At 41.5% G+C, this 18,005-nt stretch overlaps 2 protein-coding genes and 1 long non-coding RNA gene across 3 annotated transcripts; all 3 read right to left on the reverse strand.

The window, feature by feature from the left end:
* Positions 1-91: 91 nt before the first annotated feature.
* Positions 92-1,115, reverse strand: LOC146513644 (uncharacterized). Its single transcript, XR_014875167.1, has 3 exons — positions 1,032-1,115; positions 720-918; positions 92-234 (listed from the first exon to the last, which is right to left on the reverse strand). It is a non-coding gene; the product is annotated as an uncharacterized LOC146513644 (long non-coding RNA).
* Position 1,116: 1 nt separating this feature from the next.
* Positions 1,117-17,145, reverse strand: LOC146513645 (E3 ISG15--protein ligase HERC5-like). The gene is made up of 5 exons (XM_085168263.1): positions 17,096-17,145; positions 16,173-16,297; positions 1,648-1,706; positions 1,402-1,520; positions 1,117-1,290 (listed from the first exon to the last, which is right to left on the reverse strand). The coding sequence occupies exons 1-5, from the start codon at positions 17,143-17,145 to the stop codon at positions 1,227-1,229; spliced, it is 417 nt and encodes a 138-aa protein (XP_085024389.1). The 3' UTR covers positions 1,117-1,226.
* LOC146513646 (uncharacterized) lies at positions 1,738-14,536 on the reverse strand. Its single transcript, XM_085167525.1, has 3 exons — positions 14,405-14,536; positions 9,860-14,301; positions 1,738-1,753 (listed from the first exon to the last, which is right to left on the reverse strand). The coding sequence occupies exons 2-3, from the start codon at positions 13,753-13,755 to the stop codon at positions 1,738-1,740; spliced, it is 3,912 nt and encodes a 1,303-aa protein (XP_085023651.1). The 5' UTR covers positions 13,756-14,301; positions 14,405-14,536.
* Positions 17,146-18,005: the final 860 nt, after the last annotated feature.

Here is an 18,005-nt window from a genome sequence, read left to right on the forward strand (position 1 = left end):
TGGCTGTGTGAAAATCCAACTTTTTTTTGTTGAAAAGCTGAGCAGTAATACATTTAATTAAATTTTGATCATTTCTGATACTGACATTGTACATGTGCTGGAGGATTAGCAGTACGTTTCTGGCTTGAGAGTTGCAAGAAGCAGACTTAAAGATTGGGATCCACGAGAGGGCCGTCTTCCACACCTGAACATATCTGATCATGTCGGAGGGTGACAGTGAGGACCACCATTCCCCTGAGGATGACAAAGGTACAGTCAGCTCTTCACTGGCTGATATCATGGATTAAGACGTCTAGAGTGTTCGTTAGAATAAAATGCTATCATTTAATACATTGATGCATTTAAACAATATATATTAATCCAATAAATACACTTTTAATAGACGTGCTGAAGATTTTAAAGTTGTTAAAGTCTGCCTAAATATATGCCTGAACAACAGACTTTAAAATTGCTTTAAAAACAATTAAATGACATTAAATAATAATTGAGTTGTGACATAATTATGAGCTCTAAATCGCAAAGATTCAGCAAGGTTTTGAACTAATTCCTCAGATTTGTTAAATTAGTTGTTAGTTTAGTGTTTTTTGCATAGGTGAGATTGTGTTATGAGAAATGCATTAACTGCTTTGAGAACTGTTGGAGTTGGATAGAATGATGTTGATGTGAGAACTGCACTAAAGTCGGGACAGCCAGTAAGAAAATAGTAGGTGTCACCGTACCTAACATCTGGACGCTTTCATTGGGGAGTCGTTGCATGGTAGCAGCGACTGCATCAGCAAGCTTTTTGCTCTGTTGCCATCTGCATTTCTGTATGCATGCATGCAGAAGTTCATTGAGAAGCAGGAAGATCCTCAATCCTTCCACTCCCACAGGGTTCATATCAACAGATGGAAGCAGCTGCAGAACAGCAGTCTCAGCCTGCTGATGCAACTTGTTATTAATTAAAGGTTTAATTAAAGTCCACTTCTTACTTTTTTAGTTAATTACTCATCAGGTTACAAACGTGTGTTAGTCACATTCCAGCTCGATACCTCTGCAAAAACAACATCTTGCATCACCAGCTTCTCAAAACTTCGCCGTGCAAGTGAGACGTCCAAACCGGAGTACGTTGGTGAGGTTTGGAAATGTTTATCTTTGCTGACATGAAGAAAATGACAAATGTGTATATTCAAATGTTAAATTCAACAGACATAAAGAAGTCATGATCATGCTCATAAATGGTGTTCTTACCTCCTGTCAAGAAAGCTTTGATTCATACAGGATGGAGATGTGAGCATCCTGTGAATTTCCCTGTGAAGAGTTCATGAGGTTAGTCAGTAACACTAAGGCTACAGTGTACATGCTGTGCAGCAAACCAGTTACATACAACAACAATAACAGCTGCTTTTGTGTTAGACTTACTCTTTTAGATTTTTCCACAGCTTTGGATTATATGCAGAGACCCATTTGTCAATCATGTTATCAATAGAGTGTTCTGTCACCTTGTTCTTTGTGCCACTGCCTGACTCGTTATCAGCGCCCTGTGAAAGAAGCAAAGGTTCATGTTTGGTTTAGACACATGACCTCACATGTAGATATAACTGGTAAAGCCATGTTTACATCCTCCCACAGGTATCCTTACTGCACTGTATGCATTTGTGCTGGTACCTCATTAGGCGTGCATGTTGCAAATGAAGTGTTTCCTCCTGCATAGATGTTAGAAATGTCTAGAATAAAAACAGATGAGAAATTATCTACCTAAGAGTCAACTGTACTGTATGGGATGGTTTTTCAGTTCCAGAAAGAAAGATAAGATATAGCGACTTGCTCTTACAGCTTAATTTGTGACATTTAGGCAATAAACCTTAGTAGTAATACACCTGCACTTTTTTTCATCAACCATGACACCCAGCCAGGACATCGCCCATGCCACAGCCGCTCTAGGTATGTCTACAGGAGTATGCAGCCGGGGTCCTCAACGTAAAAAGCAACGCTGTGAAAATGCCGTAGATGGGACTGTATTTAAGTTAGAATATCGCGGCGCTGAAGGGTATGTGTATACCATTAAATATACCGAAGGGACAGTTGTGCTTAGTGTAGATTGTGGCGAGGGATTGTTTTGGGGGGAACCCCAAAGCATCTCTACCAAAAACTGGAAGCTCTTCTGGACCGTAGTGTGTGCGGACCTGGACAATGTGGGCTTCCCAGAGGTGCTGTATGTTTCCCAGTGGAACAGTGCATCAGGCCCTGAGCTTTACAGGGTTGAGGCTGATCGTTTCAATCGCAACCCTGAAGACTTTATTTTTCTCAGTGCATGTGATGACAGGGATAGTCTTATTGCTTCCAGAGGGCTTGAAAACTGGAGGTTAAATCCTTACCCTCTAAACCTTGAAGAGCGCACAAGATGGTTTAAGGACTTGTTTTTTATACAGTGGTGCGACTGGAGAGGTTTGTCGCGTCTGTTTAGCCAGATTGACGACGCGATCAAGAGGGACAGACTCAACACTGCGTACGAGAGTATTAGAAAACGCCTTGTTTTTGACGATCTGGCGAGTTGTCCGAAGACTGGTTTGCCTGCTACCCTGTGCAAACCTAAAATCATAAGACCTTCCGACAACTAAACAATAAACTGGTAGGTTTAATGTGAGGGGTGTGTGTGGGGTTGCGTGTGTATCTATGTGACAAATTAAGAGCTTGTGGTTTTCATTTTACAGAGAATGACTCGCCGTCGTGGGACCTGTCAGAGTCACCATCAATAGGGCTGCTAATCCCGACCCCCCAGACTCCACCACCCTCACCATCATGCTCGCAGGACCCCCTCATATCAGACCTGTGGGAGGAAACTGTAATCGACATCAAACTCGCAACTCTCCACCTGTTGATGTTGGCGCTGAATGAGTTTCTACAAGAGACATGTTACGGATGCCAAACAGGCCACCCCAGTCAGGTGCAACACAGCTGCTTGCAGGAATTGTCTGAGTATTTCTTCGACACCTACTATGACGATGTGATGATAAGGCTCAAGACTGACCGATTCATCCCAGCCATCCAGCTGTTTGTACGCTCAAACACCACAGATGGGACTGGAACACAAATCCGCAGAGTTGCAGAACACCTCATGTGTGAACTGAGATCAGAGCGAAATATAGTATGCGCCATTAATGACAACATTGTGGACCTGCTAGAAGCAAGTACTTGCGCCCGACGTGTTAAACCAGCCATGCTCCGCATGATTGGAAACTACTGGGGTGGGAGACACCTGGTTTAATGTGTGCTGTTCAAGTATCCATTGTCTGTGATTGTGTCTGTGTGAAAATTAAATAAAAAGACGTGTTAACACCAACTTCTTAGTCATTTGTGGTTTGCACAGTCATGGAAAGCACATTGCATAAAATATATCATGATCCAGCCCATCCTGCGGGGTTGGCCAGTTTAAATAAGCTACGTATAGCGGCAGGGGAGGCATCAGGTGTAACACCTCCAATATCTCAGGTCAAACATTATTTAGAACAAGACGACACTTACACACTCCATAAACCTGTGAGGATCCATTTCCCCAGAAATAGAGTATTGGTGACAGGGATCGACAAACAGTTTCAAGCCGATCTGGTTGACATGTGTGAATATGTGTCAGATAATGATAATGTGAGATATCTGCTAACATGTATAGATGTATTCTCAAAATACGCATGGGTTAGATGCCTAACAAACAAGACAGCGAATGTTGTATCAGCTGCTTTTGAGGATATACTTAGTGAGGGTAGGATCCCTGTGAAACTACAAACAGATGAAGGCAAAGAGTTTTATAATACAACCTTTAAACACCTAATGGAGCGATATAATATCAAACATTTCTCAACAGCTAGCGAGGTTAAATGCAGTATTGTCGAGAGATTCAATCGTAGCTTCAAGGGTAGAATGTGGAAGTACTTAACATCAGCCAACTCCCGGAGATATGTAGATGTCATACCAGATCTCACACAAGCATATAACAATGCTTATCACAGATCTATCCAAATGGCTCCGGCAGAGGTGAATAAGGATAATGAGAAGTCGGTGTTTAACGCGCTGTACAAAACGAGGCCTCAGAGGGAACTGTGCTTTAAATTTAATATTGGCGACACTGTACGAATATCAAAACTGAGAGGAAAGTTTCGAAAAGGATACGAGCAGACCTACACCGATGAGATTTTCACAGTCAAGGAACGTATAGGGAGACAGCCCCCAGTGTACAGACTAGCGGATCTAGCAGGAGAGGTATTGAAAGGGTCATTTTATGAGCCTGAGATACAACGTGTGGTTGTTGATGAAAACAAAACATTTAAAATTGAAAACATATTGGCTAGAAAAAAAGTGGGTCGGAAAAAGCATGTGCTAGTGAAATGGCTAGGATGGCCCGACAGCTTTAATTCGTGGATTCCAGAAAAAGACATCGTTGAGGCGTAATTAACTCAGATGACGCAGCTCTACACACATTCATTCAACACTGAGCATAGACGGAGAAAGCATGAATAAAAAGAACAACAACAATGCAGGCTTCTATGTAAGCCTCTTCTCGAATGCTTCGGCGCATGTTTACCCGGGTAATAAGATATCTAATTTTAGAACAAAGCTAGCAAAACCTATCGTTTTGGATCAGCCGTATGAGGTTGCTGTTATAGAGATACAGTACCCACGCATATGGATGTCTTTTCCACAATCAGATTCGCAAGTGGAAATTCATGACCCAGTCAAAGATGGAACCATCGCCGTAACCATGATCGAACTGTCTGTGGGTCATTATGCATCTGTGGAACAGATAATAAAAGAATTTAATTTTAAATGTCAGCAGTACCAAACCACTGGAGACCTTAAAATGCAATACAACACAGTTACTAACCATGCCTGTGTTATGGGACCTAGGGGCACTATTCTCACATTTAGAGGGAGACTGGCGGAAATCCTAGGATTCGAAACAGGAGAGCCGTTTGTACTTCATTATAAAAACACATATGCCCCGCACCCCGCAGACATATACGGGGGAAAATATAACATCTTTATTTATGCAGATATCGTTGATTACCAGCTTGTGGGTGACGCCCACGCGAGGCTATTAAGAGCTATAAATATCACGGACGATGACCGCCGCTTGCCTATTCTACAATTTGACAGCCCACACTACACACCTGTGTCAAAGAGATTGATCGACGACATAGAAATTGATTTGAAAGACGATCGAAATCAACACATACCCTTTTTATACGGCAAGGTGTTTGTCAAGTTACACTTCCGACCGATAACCCACCATTTTTGAAAAAAAGGATGGCCGTCTACAACACTGATGACTCAAAATATGTAAAATACTACTTATCACAGGCTGGTGGAGAGCTCGGAGGGTATGTTGGGACCAGTACGCAATATGGGTCAGGGCTGGGTGGTTTGTTCCGCAGCTTGTTTAGATTTGCTGTACCACTGTTTAAAAAAGGAGTTAGCATAGTCAAACCACACCTAAAAACAGCCGCATCGGGCATAGTGTCTGATGTCATAACCAACATAACCAGACCCTCAACCACTAAGCAGGACGGTAGCGGATTGTATGTGTATACGCCCAGACCATCTAAGACCCCACCCCCAGGGCAACCGTTGTCTAAAAAGCGTAAAACCACAAAACCTAGCAGGAGAGCTAGCAAACGGACACCGCCACGCAGAGTGAAAAGACCCAGAACCAGTCGTTCTAAAACTGCAGCGTTTGACATATTCTAAATGGCACTGTTACACAGTCATTCTGGAGAATGTGTAAAAACAGAGCTGGACCTGTTTACTGTTCCCTACACACAGACTAGCATTGAGAAAAGTACATTTATCGAAATCCCACCTGTATCTGCAATCACTGATGGAGGGCCGATCGAGTTTTACATCTCATCGTCCGGTGAAGATTACCTGGATCTAAATGACTCATATATCTACACACGTGTGAGAATCACAAACGCTGATGGCTCAAACCTGGCTAGGGACGCTAATGTAGGATTTATTAATTATCCTGGATGCAGCATATTTAGTCAAGTTGATGTTAATTTGGGAGACCGGCTCATTAGTCAATCATCCAACACATATCCATACAGAGGTGTGATAGAATGTCTTATCAATTATAATAAGGACACTTTAGACACACAGTTCAGCACCGGGTTATTCTGTAAGGATACATCATCACACATGAATGACACATCTATAGAAGGAGAGAACCAGGGCCTGGTGACCAGAGGTGGCTACACAGCAAATAGCAGTATTGTTGAATTGATTGCACCAGTACATGCAGACCTATTTTTTCAAGAAAAACTGTTACTTAATGGAATCGACCTGTCACTGAAATTTGTGCGCTCTAAAGACGAATTTGCTCTCATGACAGCGGATGCCAATGCATACAGAGTTAAAATTGTCTCAGCCAGTCTCTTTGTCAAGAAAGTTAGTGTATCACCGACCGTCAGACTTGCACACAGCAAGGCATTGCACCATGCAAACGCAAAATACACGGTAGACAGAGTGTCTTTAAAGACCTTCTCCATACCTGCAGGGGCTAGAATATCAACAAATGACAATTTATTTATGGGTAGGATACCTAAATTTGTGATCATTGCATTTATAGACAATGAAGCATACACTGGCTCCTACCAGCGTAATCCATTTCATTTTGAAAACTGCGATATAGAATTTATGTCTTTATATGCTGATAGTCAGGCTTATCCTGCTAAACCATTCCAGCCCAATTTCCAGAGAAAACACTATACCAGAGAATTTTACCAGCTGATACAAACCACAGGAAGACATTTAAAGGACAGGTCCTTAGCTATTACGCGTGCTGACTTTGGTAACGGCTACACTTTATTCTGTTTCAATCTGGAAGCTGACGAAGGACATTCAGGGAATGTGTCGTTAATTAAAACAGGGAACGTGAGATTGGAAACCCGTTTCAGAAATCCACTACCCCGTACAGTGAACCTCTTGTGTTATTCGGTATTTGATTCAGTCATTGAAATATCTAACATGAGACAGGTGCTCTTGGACTACTATTGAGACAAAAACGGTCATGAACACTATAGAACTATCAGCCGTGATCGGCAGCATTATCAATAAAAACACACATTTCCTAGGCGTGTTAGCCTATGATCAGCTAACCACTGAACGGCTTCAAAGACTCCCTGCTATGAGTATTGTAAACACCCACCCTTCTACGATGCCCGGGGAACATTGGCTTGCTGTTTATATTTCGAGAGACAGACGCGGTTATTTTTTTGATAGTTTTGGTCACTCGTTAGACAGTTTTCCCCCAGCAATAAAGATGTTTCTTCTAAAAAACTGTTCCACTGTTTTATATTCAGGAAAACAAGTGCAGAACGACTTCTCCATCACATGCGGTCAACATTGTGTATTTTTTTTATATCATGTGCAAAATGGTGTATCTTATGAGCGTGTGCTTAACATGTATGGGTCTGATTTAATTTGTAATGATGCTATGGTGTGTCGATTTGTCAACAACATACAACCTGTTGCTGTATGCAGTGATTACGTGTGTGTGCAATGCGGATACTGACATGTACTAATGAGAATAATAAAAACAACATGAGAGCATGATAATCGAGTCAATGGTATTTATTATCAAATCTCGTATATAAATATATAGATTTACAACATACATTGTTTAAACATAAATAAAAGAAATCAAACATTAAGCCGTAATAAAAAAGAAAAACATATATTTAACAATAATAAAGACATAATATATTTAACAGTAATAAAATAAAACAAAACAAAACAATTTAGCAGCAATAAGTGAAAAAAAAACATTACAGTAGAAAAAACACCAAACAGCAAATATTTTTAGCAGAAAAACAATTTCAGGTGCAATAAGAAAAAACCTGAATTCAAAAATCCAACCACTCTACAGGACCCCCCTTTAATTTGTTTTTTTTATTCTTTATTTTTTTTAGTGTACTATGTCGCAGCGGTCCACCAGGGGTGATCTTTTTTGGTGTGTGTTTTAAAAAACCAGGGTCTTCAGACAGTGTGTGATCGGTTTTATACATGGCGACGGTCTTACGTATGCCTGTGTTAGATATGGCTGATAACGGTACGTTTAAATCTGAGACAGCTTTTAAAAACTCTGTCCAGCCGATAGGTCTCAAACCCTCAGAGGGTGCGTGTGTGGTTGTGACGCCTTTAATTAGATCATAAATGTGTGAACCAGGGATGGTGTGTTTATCAACAACAATTTCGCCTTTGTCGTTGTAAGAGATCAAGTGTGGCGAACGGCTCACCGCTGATAGAATAAGTTCTGCATTCCTCCTACACCTTTTAGGTATGTATGTTAAAACATTCTCCGCAACAAGATCCCTCACCCCTGCATCACCATGAACAGGCGATGTGTCCGTCGACTGGGGTTGCACATCCCTGTTAAATTGTTCAGGTAATGATAAAGACAATACATTCTTTTCACGGGCACCTTGTCTCACAAGGGTAAGGTATCTTTGGAGAATATCGCTGTATTTTTTAGCCTTCTCATACACATCTATGTCAGAATCTTGTAACACTTGTAACATCTCCTTGTCCAACTCGTTCTGAGACTGTTGTCTGATGCTGTCTGTTTGCTGCTGCTGCTGCTGCTGCTGTTGCTTTATTAAGTCCAACTGGTGTTGGGGTACCAAAAACATCTTTTGCACATGTTCCATTTTCACCTGTTTGCTATCAGACTGGTTATGAAAGGGATTGCAGCCCCTAATAGCGGCAGTAAAAACCCTCCAGATTGGTTGATTGTCTTTCTCTTTTTCAAAGTTTTTATTTTTTTGTCTGCAATCAGTCTGATTATTGATTTTTTCTTTTTCAGCTGTTTGTACTGCTGATTGGTCAGTGGTATGTTACCATGCAATACATTAAAGGCTATCTCACACAGCGCATTGATAAAATCTAAGTTTGAATTACTAATAATAACTCTGCGTAGAGTAGGAGGAGCCCTGTATATCATCTCCAACAGAGACAGATTCCTCCGCATGCGTGATGACATCCTTTCACCTCTTTGCTGATTTTTGTTTTGGAATGTAAACAACCGGACGCTCTGATAGTAAATTTGTTCTGAGTCTTAAATAGTCCGGGGTCTTAGCTTTATAGTCTATTAAAAGATACCCGTATGTTGTGGATGTGGCATCATTAAACGCTTCTATAAAATATTTAGTATTACCCGGAAACATTTGCCTACCTAAAAGCATAACCTGATATTTATCTCTCGGATTTTTAAACAATATTAGATAGTTAGTGTTCAAGGAAATGGTTCTACTGGATTTTCCTTGAATAAACAAATTCTGAACTAGATATATACAACTCAAATTCCTATGATGCACATACTTTGTGAACACATTTTGAACTTCTAAATTGTTAGCTGCATCGTTCATTACATCGTCTATAATTAACAAATTGTTCTTTTCTGCAGGAAGAAGGGTGTCATCAGCAAGAGATTCGGGTATACCGTTAACAAAGTTTATGTCTCTTATCTTAAGAAGCTGGTCATATAATGGCTGCCAGCATGAGTATATATATACAATATTGTCAATGCTGCATGATATAATCCGGGAAGAATTTTCAATTATGCTTTTAACAAAAAAAGTCTTGCCGCAGTTACTGGGACCGCTGACCACCATACTGAACGGGTGCTGCAACCGGGCGTCAAACCCCTGTTCTAATTTAAAATCCATAAGGTACGGTTGTATAGTCTGGGAGCACACGGCGCTTATTGTAAACAACTTTAACTTTTTTCACAATGGTTTTATTCTTCAAATGAAGCTTCTTTTTATCGCGTCTGATGCTATCAGACACGGCAACTAGGTGTGCGTCTGATGTCTGATTGGTTACAAACTTGTGGACTAAACCTTTCAAGGATTCATGGGTGACAACTTTTGAGTTTAGTGCGTTCAGTGTCACGCCTTTACATTTGACCTGGGTCTTGCCCAACGATGTGTGATACGCGTAGCATTTTGGCCCACCGGAAACAAATTCCGCTATGTAATCCTCCACACCACCCTCTCCACAGTCTAATTCGCTTGTGAGATCCCCCAGAAACGGACCTAGAGGAGGCATCCACTCGCCAGGGCGTGCCGTGAAAATGACACTGTCCGTGTCACAATACAGCACGCGCTGCTGCAAGTTGTCTAGCAAATCATACAGCATGAGTCTGGCGTGTGCAGTGGTCATGGCCCCGACAAAAACATTAACGTCCTTAACACGGGAAGCTCTACCATCAGCATGCCGCCACTGCACCATTGCGACGTCGTCAGAGATGAAACAAAACTGACGCACGTCGTACTGGTCGCTAAACATTAGCTGGCTAAATCTGGAAGGGTCTGTAATGAGCTCAGATGATGCCATATTTGACCTCATGCTGAAACGACCCCATAACGAGTTTAGCAACAGCTTGTTACAGTTACGAACAGCTTTATTTACACAAATCTTGGATGGGTCTAGCATTATTCCCTCCTTCTCATAATACTCGTCTATGTACTTCTTCTGTTCGTCAGGTGTCTTGACGTGTTCAGGATACCCCGAGGCCTCCTGTTTGAGTTTTAGGAAGGCTTTCACATAGTCTTTAAACAATGTGTCGGTCTTATTGGGGAAATGCCACACCTCATCAATAGCAAGAACCCTGTATCCCTTCTCAACAGCTTTTTCAAGCTCAAATGAGACCCAAGTGCCTTTCAACACCCGCTCACTGTCCCTGTGCCCACATGCAGTATGCTGGTTTTGGTCTTCAGCACACATGCTGCAGAGTGGAAACATCAGTTTTCCGTGGCACCTGTAGGGAAGGACGGGGTGAAAAAGACCCTTAGGGGGGAGCACTGTGCATTTAACAAAGCCGAAATAATTTTCTAGCTTGTCAAAGTTGGTGTAAATGACTTGAGGGTGTCCTACAGGATAGTCTTTTTTAGACTGCACTGTGGGATAGAGACTGGTGAAGTCGTAGTAAAATATTTTTTCATCACAACCAGTCTTGTGGTACAGCTTTATAGCATTTGTGCGACCTCCAAAAAGAGCGTCTCGGGGATTCATGCGTTCTGGCTTTCTGTATGTGTGCATGAAAGCCACAACTGTAGGGTCTGTCTGCTTCAAGCCAGCCCATTCACATTCCCACATCACTATTACGTTCACACTGTGTTGTGATCTCAGTGCATCAACTTTGTCACAAAACATGCGATGCAGCAGTCCATAGGATGCTTTGCTGACAGGATTAACTTCACTCTCGGGGTAACATTTAACACAGCCGTGGTGAAAACATCCTGCAAATTCATAAGCTGTATTACTTGTGGGGTCAAAACCGTCCACAAAATACGGTCCAACCCTCTGTTCGCCTCCTCTGAGAGCATGTTTTACCACTTTGTTGGTGGTGTGGGACACGTATTGAAGCCATTCGATAGAGACGTTAGAAAACGTCTTATTCTGCTCAACGTATGCCCCGTCATACGTGAGAGCGAGCGTGTCTCTAGGCAGAAACAGCGTTTTATACACACCCATACTAAATGCAGCCAAGGTGGTATACATGAATGGATCAACTTGTGTACAACCCAGTAACGTGTCACGATAAATGCTGCATGCTTTACGCAGGACATCAACATCGTTAACACAGTAACGCCTGAGTTCATCCTGAAAATCAAAGGGATTCTGTGAGGCAACCTGGTACCATTCCATGAATCGCACCTTATCGCTTTCAGACATGTACTCATAGCCGTAGAAGGAGGGGTCTGGGTACGGGCCCACATAATGCTCATTATCCCTCGTATTAAACCTGTGTGGGAAATGGCCCTTCTGCAGGTCTTGAAAACCTAAAGCAGAGGGTATTTTGGCAAGGCCCATGGGCAAAAAGCTGAACGAATCAATCCATCGCTGGTCATAGTCCCTGTCATACATCAAAATCACACGGCTGCCGCTCATTATGACACTAGGTGTTATGCACTGTCTGACAAAGTACTCGAGGAGTATGTAGTTGTCAAAGCCAGATGCATTATGTGCTATGAAAGTGTACCCACGAAACCTTGGGCGTCTGTAATGTTGCACAAACGCCTCCACACACTTTAATGTGTTAAATGTGAACTTATTGCCCTTCAGATCAGACGCACACACAAAGTTAGCCTCGTGTTTACCGTTGTGGTACCTAGTCTCGAAATCATATAAAATGTATTTATCGGTAGGCTTCTGTTTTTCAACAGGCTGTATGAAACACTGATGGTCGGAGTCTCCGGTTAATTTAGGCTCGCGGCAGTGCTCGCATCTAGGCTGGGCACATCTGTGTGGCGATTTCTTGGATTCTTTATATGTGGTGCCACAGTGCATGCAATGTTTCATATTATCACAGGGGATCATGTTGTGTTTTAATTCTGGTAATTTGTGTTGCTGGTAACAGTGTTGTGATTTGCAGATGTGGTTACAGTCGCTGCATTTCACTGTGGGACCCCTGTGGTGTTGACAGAGTGTATAACATGTGTTACATCTATGTTTACAGGAATGATGTAATGGTGAATTATATGTACTGTAACAGAAATTACACACATAGGATGCACCAAGAAAAGCGGTCGGGTTTAAAATCATGTGGTAATGTTGATTATGGAGATACATCATCAACGTGTTTGTGTTTGGCTCTTCATGTGTGAAAAAACATTCCAGGCGTTTACGCCCTTCTGTGTGGTAATAGATTACAATCTTAATGTTGAAGTGCTTCTCAAATTTACTGACATCTGTGAATGATACTTGCTGCTTGTCGCATAGACCTACTTCAGCATGCATCCGTTTAGCTGTAGCGAGTTTTTCTAGCTCAGAGGCTGATGAGTTTAATGAATGTGCTATACATAGGGAGAAGCACAAATTGTTGTGTGTGTTGTTTGGTGTGTATAAATGTCTGCCTTTCTTTGAGAGAATCTCATCATAAGGGATTTGTGCCAGTCTTAAGCGAGCCCCACCACTACTGTTCTGAGCTACCGTGACAATAAACTCTAATTCATCATCACCGATAGATTCATCATTACTCTGCATAACTTGTGCAATTCGATCGAGAAACAGCTCCGGATCATACCGATCATCAGCGTTTAAAACAGCCTGAACATCTGAAGCCAGCGAGGGGCCACGCAGGACTACGTTTAGAACGCTGCCCTGTTGAGATCCAGCCACAGCTCGGTCTACCACATTGGCTAAGCACTCGCGCACTCGCTCAGGTACTTGTTCTGGATGATCAAGACTTATACCCCTAAAATCAAGGCGCTCACGCAATTCGCGAGCATTAAAATTAGGTATCTCTCTAATGTGTGGCTGGGAGCGCCTGCCAGATCCAGATTGCACAACGGGCTCAATCACGATAGTATCACTTTGTGAGAAATTTACAATGACTGAGGGGGTGTGTGGTGTTGCAGCGGTGCCCGGACACGCATGTGCGTCTGTAGTACTAGTAGAAGCGGTAACAGACTCAATAACAGCAGCAGCAGCAGCAATACGGTTAGCATCAGTAACAACAGTGGTCCGAGCATCACCTGATGTACTACCACTATTATTAACAACAACAATAGACCCATCAGCAATAGCAGGCGTAGGAACAGTCTGACGAGGATGTGTATCAGATGAGGCTGATGCAGGCACACTATTAAGTCTAGCTATAATATTGTCTAATTTGTTATCTGTTTCTTCAGCCCACTGCATAAAAGCCTCTAAGTCAAAACATCTAACAGGACTGGAGGTTCCGTTATTATGTTTAAATAATTTATTTGGAGGGTCCATGGTCTGGATTTTAAAAGTCAGGGACTTGAAATTTTGCTGCAGATGATGTCTAATGTACTACACACTTTTTTTATGAATTTGATAAACTGTTGGTTTTGTACCTGTGCTTCTTGGTGGTATTGATTGAGTCTAGCTTCAATCAAACATAATTTATCAACTAATGAAGCTATATGACTCTGTTCAACAGGTTGAGCGTCTGAAACCTTCATGTAAGCATCATACGCCGCTGATATTTGAGAGTCTGTTATACCGTCGTCTTCAAAATCTACGTGTGAATCAATGCTATTTCTGACACATTCTGGTGGGGTGGGTATATGAACAAGATCGAAATCTGATATACTGTATTCAAAAACATCAGAGAAATCACGAGGCAAGCACTCACTCGGGGGTGTTGCAGGACCGCTGATGAAGATCGCTTCTGATTCTCCACTGTTGCACAAAGCTCCAGGTTTTTGTTGTTCTGGGAGGTCGATACTGCTTAAACATTCCAAAAACGTCTGGAGTACGGTGTCCTGATCATTATGTGGAGGGGTACTGTGCTGCAGTCTGTGAAGATAGATATGTGTTAAAACATTTATACAAGCACCCATTTCAAACAGAATAAGCGTGTCTCCCTCTCTATCTCTTTTTATCTAATTTATATATATACCTTGTAGTGTGCGTTATTCCTGACGGCCCTGGTTCTCCGCACATAAGGTTCTCTGGCGTGGCTCTGTATGTGTAAAACGGTCGGTTTTAGAACATTTGGAATTGTTTAAACCCATTTGCTGTTTTTTAAATACACAATTATACACCCCGTTGTATACATACCTTTTGTAAGGATGGGCTCTGTGGTCGCGGTGTCTGAATGTTTTCCTGCTCAGTTTGTTAACCCTGGAACAAATCAAAGAAAAACTCTGTTATTATATAATTTAAAACAATCGCAAGCTTAAAACATACATACGATTAAAAATCGCGTAATTCTGTACACACCTTGTGCCTGTTAGAGATGTTGTTCCATCTTTAAAATCCCCCGTTTCTAAAGAAAAGGGTGCTGTGCCGTTCTCCCGAACTCCTGAAAATTAAGCTTTTGTTTTAGGAAAAAGATAGTTTGAATATCCTATAATATGTTAACATAACACTTTTAAAAATACAATAATAGGTTTTGTTTTACTTACCGCTTAAGATGTCCATGTTATAAAGAACGATGATAGTTTTGATGGTCTCAAAGAAAGTGATGTTGTCGCGACGAATGCTGAGTTCACCCTGAGCTTCGCATAGGTCTCGGTTAAATACCTTCTCCAGGAACAATGCCAGTACACAACTGCTTCACACCTTAAGTTCACACTCCCATGCTACTTCCCAGAGTTCTCGAAGAGACAAAAGACACCTAGTCTGGAGGTCCTGTTTCCCACCATCAACCTTACTACACCCCACCCTCCCCCTACCATTTGTCTAGACAGGTTTGCCTTAGTTCAACATTGCGAAATCCCGATTTTTAAATAAAATGATCGCATCAACCCTGTAAAGAAAACTAGTTAAATTAAATAAAACGCTTGTGAACATGCCGACATTACCCATTCGGAAGAAATTCCCACTTGTGCCGTTTTCAAAATAAATTGCATGTATCGCAGCAAGCTGAGATATTGTCAGGTTTATAAAATTAGTCTAGCCTCAGTACACAACTGCTTCACACCTTAAGGTTCACACTCCCCAAGCTACTTCCCAGAGTTCTCGAAGAGACAAAAGACACCTAGTCTGGAGGTCCTGTTTCCTCAATGTCTGGGAGGTGTGGGGTGGGAGGTGTGGGGTGGGGGGTGAGGGGGGTGAGGGGGGTGGGGGGGGGGGGGTGGGGGGGGGGGGCAAAAAAAGTGCAGGTGTATTACTACTAACCTTTTTGTTGTTAACTGTGGTTAACTTGGTTATTTGGATCAAATTCAGGTCCAGTTTTATTTGCTTAATATATTTTTTCATCAGCACTTTAAAAACATACAGCAGAAAACCTAAAACCTGCCGTGAGTTCATGACATTTATTTTTAGATTATTTTGAGTTTTCCAGTATTTGATGCGTGGCCAAACATTTTGTCTATGATTATATTCAAGCCCTTATAGTCAGAATTACTAATTATTTTAAACTAAAGGTATACCCAATTATCTATTGGGCTATTGGCTCATCTGTGTTACACCTGCAGCAAGTGCAAAGCCCAACAGTGCAGCTCCTCACTGGTTTCAGAAGACTCAGTACCTCTGAGTAGCACTTTTTATTGCTGCATAGTGAATATATGTGTGTGTCATTGTCAGGTTTATAACCTCTATCTATACAGTTGGATGTGACACACCTTAATTATTATTATAATAATACAATTATTTTATTGTTACTGTTATTTTTGTGTAATTGTAAACTGAATCGACTCTTCTGTTCAGATAAATGTATTTACCATGTGGCAGTTGCACAGGTAGTGGCACTGATGCCTGAGTCTCTTCTCCACGTCCCAGCTGCCCTTGTTCATTACACCCAAACGAGTAAACCGGCTTGGATTCTGTCAGTACCAGTGTGTGATAGCTGATTGAGAAAAGAGTGCACGAAAAGGAAAGTCCACAATGTAAAACATGCTTTTTCAAAGGTTTTAAACATCTGTGTTGTTGGTGGACCTCAGTATACATTTTTGTTGGGAATGGTAATTGCTAAGAAAATGATCTTGACTCTCTGGAAGTCGGATATTGTAGCTCAATTCAAAATGTGGCTAACAGAACTGACTGCTCTGTTGCACGTGGAGAGGATTAGGTACACATCAGCGGACAAACTTAGTCATTTCTTTGATGTGTGGCAGCCATTTTTAGATCATGTATTAAAACAAAGTTCTCTTTGATCGATCGCAAATAATTCAGCGTACCACCTCGGCGTTTTATTTCTGTTTATTGCCGGTGCTGAAGTAGTATTTTTGTTGTTGCAGCGTAATATTTTGCCTTATTTGTGTGTTTTTCCCCTTGCTGTTGTGTTGTCTGTTTTCTTTTATTGTTTTTTGTTTGTTTGTTTGTTTGTTTGTTTGTTTGTTTGTTTGTTTGTTTGTTTGTTTTTTTTGGGGGGGGGTGTCTTTTTTGTCTTTTTTTTCTTATATCAAAAAATCTCAATAAACACACTTAAAAAAAAAAACGGCATCAAAAAAGTCACGGTCATCAGAGCAACATCAGAGAAACAATAAAGTCTAACCATGGAAGGTTTTTATAAATATATGCATAAAAACACAAAGAACATCAACAATGAGCACCTTTTGTTTTGCTGAAAGTGATATAGCTTTCTGTTACCATCAACTGAAACCGCCAACATTTCAGGTGTGCATGCTGGGCAGCTGAAGCTGACATCACAGCACAGCTGGTCTTCCTCATCAAGAAAGCTGTGCTGCAGTGCATCGCTGTTGGCACGCCCAGTCTGTATGTACAGAAATATAACAGAGGAATAAATATTTGCATCTGCTTATTGAAAAACAGTATCAAAGAAACACTTCACTCACCCTTCCCTCACACTTGCAGTTGCTTGCAAAAGTATTCGCCCCCCTCAGATCTGTGGCAAGATCTGAAAACTGCTGTTCACAAACGCTGTCCATCTAATCTGACTGAGCTGAAGCTGTTTTGCAAAGAAGAATGGGCAAAGATTTCAGTCTCTAGATGTGCAAAGCTGGTAGAGACAGACCCTAAAAGACTGGCAGCTGGAATTGCAGCAAAAGGTGGTTCTACAAAGTATTGACTCAGGGGGCTGAATAATTACGCACACCCCACTTTTCAGTTATTTATTTGTAAAAGATGTTTGGAATCATGTATGATTTTCCTTCCACTTCTCACGTGTACACCACTTTGTGTTGGTCTTTCACGTCGAATTCCAATAAAACTGATTCATGTTTGTGGCTGTAATGTGACAAAATGTGGAAAAGTTCAAGGGGGCCGAATACTTTTGCAAGCCACTGTAGTACGACGCTCCAACAGTTTTGCAAAAGCTTCCCTGGAGAATCATGGAGAAAATCCTTTTAGTTCCAGGAAGGAGCTCAAGAGGTCTAAAGTGTAAAGAGTAGACATGTTGACAGATGCTGGCCAATATCCACTCCTAATCAGGTCCTTTAAATCAGGGCTGCACTGCTGCTGGCATGTTTGACATCTGTGTATCGCCTGGTGCACATCATAACGTCCTTGGACCAAAGAGAAAAAGAAACAACATGAATAATACACCACTGCCTTCACAGATGACTTCTGTTAAAGCAATACCATGTTCTGATTGT

The sequence above is a fragment of the Neolamprologus multifasciatus genome, chromosome 7 (genome assembly GCF_963576455.1).
Source record: "Neolamprologus multifasciatus chromosome 7, fNeoMul1.2, whole genome shotgun sequence".
NCBI lineage: Eukaryota > Metazoa > Chordata > Actinopteri > Cichliformes > Cichlidae > Neolamprologus > Neolamprologus multifasciatus.

Excerpts from the sequence above, each read along its gene's own strand:
- LOC146513646 (XM_085167525.1), bottom strand. The coding sequence starts at position 13,755 with ATGGACCCTCCAAATAAATTATTTAAACATAATAACGGAACCTCCAGT.
- LOC146513645 (XM_085168263.1), bottom strand. The coding sequence starts at position 17,145 with ATGCACTGCAGCACAGCTTTCTTGATGAGGAAGACCAGCTGTGCTGTG. Across the intron at positions 1,707-16,172 it reads ACCTGTGCAACTGCCACATG|ACATTTCTAACATCTATGCA; the intron begins GTAAATACATTT and ends TTTTTATTCTAG. Across the intron at positions 1,521-1,647 it reads CAACATGCACGCCTAATGAG|GGCGCTGATAACGAGTCAGG; the intron begins GTACCAGCACAA and ends CTTCTTTCACAG.